Source organism: Nematolebias whitei, chromosome 20 (genome assembly GCF_014905685.2).
Source record: "Nematolebias whitei isolate Nwh7 chromosome 20, NemWhi1, whole genome shotgun sequence".
NCBI classification, from domain to species: Eukaryota; Metazoa; Chordata; class Actinopteri; order Cyprinodontiformes; family Rivulidae; genus Nematolebias; species Nematolebias whitei.
In genome coordinates, this window is record NC_056517.1 from 38,514,641 (window position 1) to 38,526,000 (window position 11,360).

The 11,360-nt window shown below is 41.1% G+C and overlaps 1 protein-coding gene across 1 annotated transcript in view; it reads left to right on the plus strand.

Annotated features, from left to right (window-relative positions):
• Positions 1–1,809: 1,809 nt before the first annotated feature.
• The window catches only part of LOC119426444 (polycystic kidney disease 1 like 1), a 33,731-nt gene continuing 24,180 nt past the window's right edge, over positions 1,810–11,360 (plus strand). The window contains 8 exon segments of the mRNA XM_037694006.1: positions 1,810–1,856; positions 3,042–3,167; positions 3,246–3,415; positions 4,219–4,407; positions 7,000–7,168; positions 9,344–9,583; positions 9,656–9,788; positions 9,869–10,072. Of these exon segments, the coding sequence (XP_037549934.1) occupies positions 1,810–1,856; positions 3,042–3,167; positions 3,246–3,415; positions 4,219–4,407; positions 7,000–7,168; positions 9,344–9,583; positions 9,656–9,788; positions 9,869–10,072 (1,278 nt within the window).

Sequence of the window (11,360 nt, forward strand, 5' to 3'; positions counted from 1 at the left end):
TCCGGAGCCAGCTGGATCTGAAGTTTCAGAACCAGATTAAAGTCCAGACCCAGCTGGATTTGAAGTTTCAGAACCAGATTAAAGTCCAGATCCTGGATCTGAAGTTTTTGTGGATCAGTGTCAGACTCTGTCCTTCAGGCTCATCCGGGCTCTTCAGTTCTGGACGAGTTTCCAGGTGAACAAACGGAACTTTCTCCACCTGAAGCCTCTCCGGGACCTCGGTCCAGACCTGGTTCTGGTCTCCCGCGGGTCCTCTTACATAACAGGAGGGGGCTCTCCGTGAACGCACCCCCCCCCCCCCCGCGCCCCCGCAACCCCCATCGAGCTGCCAGCTGCTTTCTCAACATTTCCTTCACTTGATTACTTTTTAATTGCATCACCGCGCGCGCGCACGGGCTGAAAACCGAGCACGCGCTTTAACGAATGCAGAAAGTTTCCGACTCGCGGGCTCGTGTTTTACGCACCAGTTAGGACTGGTTTTCTTTTAGTTTCTGGGTCCATGAGAGACTACTGCGCGGATCCTCTGATGTTTTTATTTTTTTATTCCGTTTTAAAGTTGAACCGAATCACTGGTCACTCAAAATTTAAAATTAAGATCATGGGTTTGCACCTCCGCGGTTGCGGCTCACACAAAGGGTTTTTACCGTCGTTTTCTCTTTAAAATCCACGTTTAGTGGTCAAATAAGCTTCATCTAGTTTCCTTATCAAGTCCTATTCTGTGTTTTTGTGCAGTGAAAACATTTTAAACTCTCCTGGCTCCAGAAAAGGAACGAAAACCGACAAAAATGCTGAAAATGAAACGAGAAAACGCTTTGCGGTCTCACTGCGCCCCCTGCTGGCCACACCCGGAACTGCAGGCTCCTCTTAAAGGGCATGTCGAGGAACCGGAAGAGGTTTTTAAGGTGGACCGGCTGAGTTCGGCCAACTGGTTGTCAAGACAAAGGGCTCAGAGGGCAAACTGGACTCGACCCGCACCGGTTCTGGCGGGTTTTAAAAATGTATCTAAACTAAACGCACCACGGAGTGAAGGAACTCCCAGAGAGGAGCAGCTCAGCCCAAGGTTTCAAAAAACACGAACAGCTGGTGACATTAATTTTATTTCAGCTCAAGTTTTTTTAGTCTGAGTCTTAAAAATGAAAGAAACTGCTGTGATCGGAGGAGAAAAGCGCAAAACAGTTCAGATTATTTTGCGTCAAAGAAAAAACACTGCGCCATTTTACGCACGGTAAAGAACAAAAACCAACAAGACTCCCGTTGTCTTCTTTAACCTCCTGGTGTCGTTTGTCAGCAAAACAAAGAGTGGATCAAAGAAGGTTATATTTAAAGATTTTCCATTTTTATTCTAAATAACTGCTTATATGATGGAAGGTCACCTTCCCCCCTGTGCGGTTTGGAACGGCTCCGTCTTGATTTGAATAAAATTAATATTTTTCCTAAAAAACTAAAAGCTTCAGTCAGATGTGAAGCTCAGAGGCACAAAGAACATTTAATCCTGTCTGTGACAGTAAATGAACTCGGTCTTAAAGTAAAAGTCCGTTTGGACCGAGCCAAAGAGAAACGCTGCAGCTAAAGATGATTTTTTTTTTTTTTTTCCAAAATGCCCCAGAAGGGTCAGAGGTTTGACCAGAGGGGCCCTCTCTGCTCCTGTTTGACCCCTGAGCTGTGGAGCCTCCTCTTCCTCCTCCTACATCGTTTGCATACAGTCCAGTCCCTCCCCTTGTCCCCCCTCACCTGCAGGTCTCGGTTCGGTTCTGGCCCCTCTCTCCATCATTCGTACATCCCACCCCCGCGGTTCGGCTCCTCGGCTCCATGAAGACTCCGCGACCCAAAGGTTCTGGTGACCGCCTGGATGAAGGGTAAGGGTCAGATCCAGCTCTGGTCCAGGATATTTACTGGAAAATGATTTCTGAGGGAAAACATCCCATCGACCTCAACATGAAGCGGTTTTATTTTATTTAATTTAAACAAAACCGGCATTTTTATTAAATTAATTCAACATAAACGACTCCCAGTTTGGATTTTAGCAGCATTTATTCTTTAATATCTAATTTTATTATGTCTCTGCGCCTGAACATCTGCTTTTAGAGATAATAAAAATGGAGGATCCAACATTAGATTTACTTAAATTTTATGTTAAATGGTTGAACTAAAATGCTTCAAAGTGATAATTAATATCTAATAATCCATAAATTCAGAAGCACATGGAGCATATATTTACTCAGTTTGGCTGTTAAATTGGATTAAATTACAGTAGCAATAATCTGTTAGTTTAGAGCAACAAATCTGCTCATGTTGGCTCAGAGTGAGTTTCTTTTAGGGTTTCGCTCTTAACAGACACAAAGTTATGTTTTTATTATTTTATAACAGTCTCCTTAAAATAAAATGTTGCTATTTCAAGAAGCTTTGATTTGATTTTATTTAAGGGTCGTTTTTGGAGGTTGTGGCTCCTGAATGTGCAGCAGTGACTTCTGCAAATCATAACTAATAATTATGAGACTTGTCATACAGAACAGAATAAATATAATCTTTGCCTTTGGATGAAATAATCCAACGTCCAAAGTTTTAAATGTGCAGTTAGTTTTTTCCCGCCTGAGCTGCAAATTTATGGTTCAGAAAAAAGAAATGAGAAAAGTCAGAACAAGGAACCAAACAACAACTAATGAAGTCAGACGTAAAGCGGTGACTGTAATTATGATTTTCATCACTTTTACCCCAAATAACGTCGTTTTACGGCCAAAGACTCTCAATCCTGAGCCTTCTGGTTGTTTCTTTGCCTGATTAAATCTGGCACTTCCTGTATTTTTATTTATTTATCAATGAGCTCCAATAAAATAAACAAAAATATTGCCACAAACGCTGTTCGAGAGCTTAGTTACGTCGATATCTGTCTCATAAATATTGTTCCCGTCTGTAAAACCTGTTTGGGTGCACAGCTGAAGGGTCAGATGTGGCCTTTATGAGTTTTGCATCAACACGTTGAAGAACTTTGACGTTTTTATGCAACGTTTCCACGTTTCTGTGCAAAACGTCTGTTCCTGAAGGTGCCGGTTTGCAGCGTCGTCCTCGGAGGCTCGTCGCTGTGGAAACCGGCTGCACGCTCCAGCGGCCGGCGGCTGTTTCAACACTGAAGAAACAAAAGACGTGAGAAGAGGACGGAGGAGACAAAGGTGAGGGACGACCGGCCTCCTCTGAGCTGCAGACACGTGAAGTTTCTCAGGTTCTCACGTCGTTCGTCTGCCTCTCAGCGAAGAGCGGGGAGGAAACGCTGCCTTCCCCAGAGCCGAAGGGACGCTTCTGCTCAACGTTAGTGAGTCGGTGTCTCCGGTGCAGGCAGTGAACGTCTCTGCACGTCCCACAGGTCAGCTGGTGCTGAACTGCTGGGTTTTACTGCTGCAGCTCCTGAAGATACGTCACAGTGAGTCCAACTTTGTTATTCTGGGAGAATAAGTTCAAGATTAAAGCTGAAATTATAAATATTTACATGAGCAGCTTTATTTCTGTTCATTTGTAATCGATTTTTGGCTTTTGACTTATTGTTTATTTATTGTTTTGCTTCTTTTCAAACATTTTATTTGTTGTAAAATGATCACTTGTGTTCAGAGCTTCTGCAAAAACCTAAAAATATAAAATAAATTGATACCAGTTAATGACGTATTTTAATTCAATTAATTATAATTTAACTTCCCACATTTTGCCCATAAAAACTAAACTACATGCATCGCCCTAAAAATACAATAAAAACAACTTAAAAACCAAAAGAGATTTAAATTTATTATGTTCTCTGTTGGTTCAAACTTTTTCTGGTTTCATCACAAATTTAGACATTTGCTCTAATCCAACATTTAAATTTTATTACAGTGTAAAGATAATTTATAAATTAATATTTTTTTTTGAATTTATGTAAAAAAAAAGTTCTCCTTTGCTCACAAACCTTCAAAATAAAAGCATGTGCATGCAGATAAAATGGATTCAGGATCTTAATTGATATTTTTGTGATCTTGTGAGGATTTTTTAAATTTAAGATGAAAATAAATTGACGGTTGTTTAAGGGAACAGAACCGCTCTTGTGTCACTGTGACGACTTGCAAAGGTCAAAGGTCACCCGTGAGGTTAATGGTTCCTTTAAACCATGAAACCCGTCGGTTCAGAGCAGATGATCAGTTTTTAACAACCACGTTCATCAGACGCATCATGACGTCCTGACTGTCCTTCGTTCAGGTTTGTGCGTCTCCTGCTGCTCCTCCTCCTCCTCACGGCCCCCCGCAGACAGTTCAGTGATCGCCTTACTCCACGGGCCCCCGGTGCCCCCCTCCCCTGGTCCCTCTTCATCTTTGGACTCCAACAGTCGGCCAGTGGAGGCGGCGTTCCTCTGTGACCCGGGCGCCCTGCAGGCCCGTCTGAGGGAAGGTCCGGTTGGCGCCCACAGACAAGAACTCACCGAGGATGTTTGTATTTTCAGCTCGGAGCGTCTGAATCAAAGTGTGGTGAGTCTGGATCAGAACCAGCAGCATGTCTGGGTTCTAAAGGGTCTGGATCAGAACCAGCAGCATGTCTGGGTTCTAAAGGGTCTGGATCAGAACCAGCAGCATGTCTGGGTTCTAAAGGGTCTGGATCAGAACCAGCAGCATGTCTGGGTTCTAAAGGGTCTTTTTTTTTATCCAGTTTTATTTTTATTGACGAGTTCTATCTAAAGCCAAAACTTGTTTCTATTTGTCATTTCAACTTTTTTTTATTTAAAAATGGAATTTTTTTTTAATTTCTAAACATCCAACATGATAAAAAAGACCAATAAATCACAAATAAATTGATTAATTTAAATCCAAACATTTTTTCCCACACGTCAAATGCTCCAAAACTGAAACAAAAAAAAAAGTTAAAACAAATTTCAAAGTGTGAAAATCAGCTAAAGTTATTTTTTTTCCTGTTTTGTCCTGAATAATATTTAGTTAGAAAAAATGTAAACATGATTATGAAGAGGTTTTATTTGGGAAAAGCATAAAAAAATGAGAGAAACTGCATTTTCTGCTCAATGGCTGCTGAAATTAGAAGCTGAACTGAAGTAGCAAAAACTAAAAACAAAACAATAGCCAAAAGCTAAAATTATCATGAGGCTAGTCAAAAGTAGCTAAATTCTAGGGGTAGCTAAATGTTACAAGCATTAAAACGCTACCTATCTGAAAGTAGCAAAAGGCTATAGCTAAAAGCTAAAAATTTCAAAGACTATCCAGAGGCTAAAAGTATCAAAATACTAATGAAAATCTAAAATAATCAAATAGCTAAAATTAATAAAGACAAGCTAAAATTATCCACGGGTAGCTAAAAGACAACAGTATCAAAAGGGTAGCTAGAAGATAGTCAAAAGTAGTTAAACTCTAGCTAAACATAGGGGTAGCAAAATGCTACAAGCATTAAAAATGACTTAAAATCTGAAAGTAGCAAAACGCCAGCTAGACGCTAAAATATTCTAAGCCTATCCAGAAACTAAAATTAATAAAGACAAGCTAAAATTATCCAAGGGTAGCTAAAAGCTAAAAATCTCAAATGGCTAGCTAGAAGCCAGTCAATAGTAGCTAAACTCTAGGGGTAATTAAACGTTACAATGTTACCTAAAATCTGAAAGTAGCAAAAGGCTAGCTAAAAGCTACATTTTTCAAAATCTATCCAGAAGCTAAAAGTATCAAAAGACTAACTTAAAGCTAAACATAATAAAAAGCTAGCAAGAATTAATAAAGACAAGCTAAAATTATCCAAGGGTAGCTAAAAGCTAAAAATATCAAATGGCTAGCTAGATGCCAGTCAAAAGTAGCTAAACTCTTGGAAAGCTAAATGTTACAAGCATTAAATGTTACCTAAGATATGAAAGTAGCAAAAGGCCAGCTAAAAGCTACACTTTTCTAAGTTTATCCTAAAAGTACCAAAAGACTAAATGCTAATAAGCAAAAGGCCAGCTAAATTGAATAAAAACAAGCTAAAAGAAGGGTAACTAAAAGCCAAAAGTAGTAAAAGGTTAGCTAAAAGCTAATCAAATGTAGCAAAACTCTAGGGGTAGCTAAATGCTACAAGCATTAAAACGCTACCTAAAATCAAAACGCTACCTAAAATCTGAAAGTAGCAAAATGACAGCTAAAAGCTAAAATATTCTAAGCCTATCCAGAAGCTAAAATGATCAAGACTAACTAATAGCTAAAATAATCCAAAGGCTAGCTTAAAATTAATAAAGACAAGTTAAAATTATCTAAGCATGGGTAGCTAAAAGCTAAAAACATCAAAAGGCCAACTAATAATTAACAAAAGAGCCAACTAGCTAAAAGCATCCTAGAATGATGATCATCAGAGGAAACTCTTAAATAAAAACTTCCTTTTGTTGGTGGAGCTGTGGGAGGTGGGGGTGCAGAGGGTGCTGCAGCACCCCCTGGTGGCTGCCACAGGAAGCGCAGTCCACATAGAATGATACACGGTGTGAGTGAATGTCTCCTGTGAGGATGGATGGACCCAGGTCTCATGTTGTGAATGCTCTGCTTTGAGCTTCTGCCACAGAGCTCTAAAACACCCTGACTTTGTCCAAAACAAACAAACAAACAAACAAACAAACAACCAGCCTCATCTCCCTTTGATCACCTGTATGCAGGCGTTTGTTCATCCTGACGCTCAGCTGACGGGCAGATCCTCCACGAGCTGCCTGCTCATCCTCAGACTCGTGCCGGAAGCAGAACGCAACGCTGAGGGCGGCCGTAACCACGGCAACCTGACCAACAAGCATCGTGTCAGTCGACAACGTGGCGGCATCCTCTCACGCCTCGATGCCCACCGCCTCCTCCGCCCGTCCAGCTGCCGTCTGCCACAAGATGGACTTCATCCGTGGTGTCAACCGCTCACTTGTCAAAGGAGAGAAGACGACGGTGAAGAAGTCCAAACGAGTTTAAAACTAATTAGTTATTATTATTTAAAGACGAGAGTTTCTCTGTCAGTCTCCCTCAAACTGTCCGTCTTCTCTTCTAGCTGTGAGGATTTGTGCAACAAAACAAGCATTTCCAACAAATACAGACGTTACCTTCCTGGCTGTGGCCGACGTGGTGCAGCCTGTGGACTTCTTCTGGGACTTTGGAGACTCCAGATCAGACAGAACGTCTTCAAGGTCCATCACCAGAGGGTACCAGAACCCTGGGAGGTATGGGACACCTGCCACACATCACAAATACGCCATTTGTTTCTTTTAGTCCTAAATTTATATGGAAATAGTTCTAATGTTCACTCTTAAAGAGACAACAAAAAGAGGATCGAACAACCCAAATATTTCATCATATTTGATAAATATGAGTTTGATAAATATTTACATGTTAGAGCTTTAGGAAGTGATTGTGTGAATGTTTATGAAGCAGTCGCTCTACTGTGATCCATTTTTCTTCCATACATTTTTCGTCCCGCAGTTTTCATCTATTTCATCAAATCATAAATCAAAACATTCGGCTCTTTCAGGACAATCCTGCTGTGACTTCTGGTATTGGCGCAACTTTAGCTGTTTGAAACATTTAGCCTTTTCTGCCACTTTTGTCTCATATAAAATGAATTGAGCTCATTTTCCATCCTTCAGATCTTTAGATGTGTTTACAACCTTTTACTGCTCCTTTCACATTTTGTTCTGCTTCAGCTTCTTTCAGCTTCCTTTTGCAAATTTAAACTTACGGTCAGCTACTTTCAGCTACTTTCAGCTGTTTTGTGCTCCTTTCAAATTCTTTCTGCTAATGACAATTTTTGTGCTTCATCTAACTTCTTTATGCTAATTTCAGCTTGTTAGGCTCCATCCATCCATCCATCCATTTTCTTTACCCGCTTATTCCATTTTGGGTCACGGGGGTCGCTGGTGCCCATGTCCAGCAATCACTGTGCGAGGGGCGGGGTACACCCTGGACGGGTCGCAAGTCCATCACAGGGCCACATAGAGACAAACGAGACAAACAACCATTCACTCTCTCACTCACACCTAGGGACAATTTAGAGTTACCAATCAGCCTAACATGCATGTTTTTGGTCTGTGGGAGGAAACCGGAGTCCCCGGAGAAAACCCACGCATGCACGGAGAGAACATGCAAACTCCACCCAGAAAGGCCCCTGGACCGGGGTTTGAACCAGGGACCTGCTCGCTGAGAGGCAGCAGCTCTACCAGTTGCGCCACCGTGCTGCCCGCTTGTTAGGCTCCTTTCAGATTATTTTTTTTACAAGTTTCAGCTTTTTCTGATTTTTCAGCTACCATTTAGCTGTTTTTATGCAAATTTTAACATTTTCAGCTAATTCCACATTTGTTGCCCTCATTTAAACTTATTTCTGCCTAATTAAGCAAAACTCTCTCCACTTCCTTCTGCAAATTTGTTTCTTTCAGCCTTTTTTAGCTTTTTGCTAATTTCAGCTTTTTTTTCCCAATAATTTCCACCTTTTTGTGCTAATTTTTGCTTCTTTCAGCCTAATTGGGCAAATGTGTTATTTCTGCTTTCTTCTGCTAATTTAAGCTTGTTCTGCCTTTTCAGCTACCTTGTTAGCATTTTTTTAGCTAATTTCAGCTGTTTTCAGATAAATTCAATTTTTTTTGTGGTCATTTCTGCTACTTTCTTTTCATTAATTTTAATTAACTTCTTTATGCTAATTTCAGCTTGTTGTGCTCTTTTCAGCTTATTTCTGTTAGTTTCTGCTATTTCAGCTACTATTTAGCTTAAATAGTTTTAAAAATGTACAATTTTTTTTTTTGCTGTTTTGTGCTACATTGAGCTTTTTCAGCTAATTCTACATTTTTAGGTAATTTCAGCTCCTTCCACTTAAGTAGTTTAAGCTTCCTTCTGCCTTTTCAGCTACTTTTCATCAATTTTTTTAGCTTATTTCAGCTTTTTTTATATATCTAATTTCCTAACTTTTTTGGTCATTTATGCCGTTTTAAACTTAATGTGTTATTTCTTCTGCTACCTTAGGCTTGTTCTTCCATTTAAGCTACATTTCAGCATGTTTTTAGCAAATTTCAGCACGTTCTTCACCAATCAGCATTCACACTGCATTTTAATTGTAAATGCCAACAGCTAAAGCAGTTCTGGTGCAGCTTGGGGGACTTTAGGGAGGAATGACCGACAATGTGAGAATCCTCATGAATTATTTTAAACTGGAGTTAATTACGACACCTAAACTAACTAGTTGTGCACCGATTTGGTAAGAATTTAATTATTTGTCCAAACTGGGTAGACCTAGCTATCTACAACAGGTAAGATATTAACTGTTCAGAGTTTTTCTACCCCACCTCAATAGATCTGAATCTCTTTAATGCTCCACCTGTCAACTCACGGTTCCACTCGTCTCCACCTAGTTACGGTGTGTTTGTGGTGGCATCTTGGGCTCGGACCGTCGTCATCTCCGATGTGTTCCCGGTCCTGGTCCAGAGAGCCGTGGAGCTCAACAGGCTGGTCCACCCGGCCTCGGTCCTGAAGGACCAGGCTGTCACGGTGAGCTGCCGGGTCAACGCCGGGACCAACCTGACCTTCAGGTGGAGCTTCGGTGATGGACCCAGCAGGTCTGGACAGAGAACCACACAGCATGTCTTCAGCAGGTGACCACTTCAGGTTCTGTGATTTTACTGTAAATTAGAGTTTTATTATAAGTTTTATTTTTTATCATGCAGGACAGGAGAGTTCACAATCAACGTGACTGTGTCCAACCTCGTCAGCTCTGCGTCTCTGAGCAGTCTCATCTTTGTTGTGGACCGGCCCTGTCGGCCTCCACCAGTTAAAAACATGGGCCCGCTCAGACTGCAGGTACCAACAGAACCCGAGCCTTGATCAGAACCTGCAGAAGAACTCTGCTGCAGACGATCAGTCTTCCTGTTTGTGTTCAGGTGTGGAGGTTTGAGGTGATCCGTCTGGGGGTGACGCTTGAGTCCGATGTTGAGTGTGACACATCAGGAGGCCTTCGGTACTCCTGGACCTTATCGGACTCTGCAGGACGGGTCGTCCCTTTGTCTCTCAGAGACAAACACAGACAGACCCTGGAGCTGCCGAGCCGAGTCCTCCAGTACGACTCGTACACGGCCACAGCTAGAGTGAGTCCAAAACAAGTCAGCTCATGACGGGGACCCTTGGATCCACTGGAGACACTGCTGTGACAGCTGAAACTTATTCAAGGCTAAAGCAAGAAAACAGCAAAAGAGAAGCTAAAAGCTACAATTCATAAAGCAGGTGCTACAAAATGAGCAGAAAAGTTGCTAAAACCTCCAACTAGCAGAAATGAAGCGCAAAGAGATGCAGTAGCTTAAAAGTAAATAAAACAAAAAATGCAGCTAGAAGCTAAATTTACTAAAACCATGCCTAAACATTTAAATTAGCAAAACAGAAGCTAAAACAGCATTTTTAGAATCAGACAAAGAGGCAGCTAAAAGCTTAAATGAGCTAAACTGTAACTTAAAGCCCGAAGTAGCTAAACTAAGGCTAAAAAGTTAAATTCAAAACAGTAGTTCAAAAGCTCATGTTAGCAAAATCATAGCTAAAAGCTAACACTTGAAAAATAAATGTAGCTAGAAGCTAAAATTAGCTCAGTTGAAAAGCTCAATTTCTCAAAACAGTAACAAAAAAGTAAATAAATGAATTAAGATAGAAGGTAAATAAATAACCTGATTTGTAGCCAAAAGCTAATGTTAACAAACCATAGCTAAAAGCTAAAACTTGAAAAATAAATGTAGCTAAAAGCTAAAATGAACTAAACTGTCACAAAAAGCTCAATTTAGTGAAACAGTATAAAATAATTTTAACTAAGACAGTAGGTAAATAAATGAGCTAATTTGTAGCTAAAAGCTAAAACAGAAAGACAGTAGCTGAAAGATGAAAAGTGAAAACCTGTGAGAGTACAAAGAGAAAAATATTTTTGACTGAATTAAGTAAATTTTGATGTATTTCTTTTTAAGGTGGATTATTTTGAAAGTGACACAAACAAGATGCAGACGCTGCATCTCTGAGCTGAACATTTTCATATACGAGCAGCTAAAACTGCATAAAGCTCAGCAGAGGTTTGATGATAACTTTAGACACCTTGACTCAAGTTGGTGCTGAACTGGTGCAACATTCTGGCCCTGTGGTCCTGTGGTCCAGTGGTCCTGTTGTCCAGTGGTCCTGTGGTCCAGTGGTCCAGTGGTCCTGTTGTCCTGTGGTCCAGTGGTCCTGTTGTCCTGTGGTCCAGTGGTCCAGTGGTCCTGTGGTCCTGTTGTCCTGTGGTCCAGTGGTCCTGTGGTCCAGTGGTCCTGTTGTCCTGTGGTCCTGTGGTCCAGTGGTCCAGTGGTCCAGTGGTCCAGTGGTCCTGTGGTCCAGTGGTCCTGTTGTCCTGTGGTCCAGTGGTCC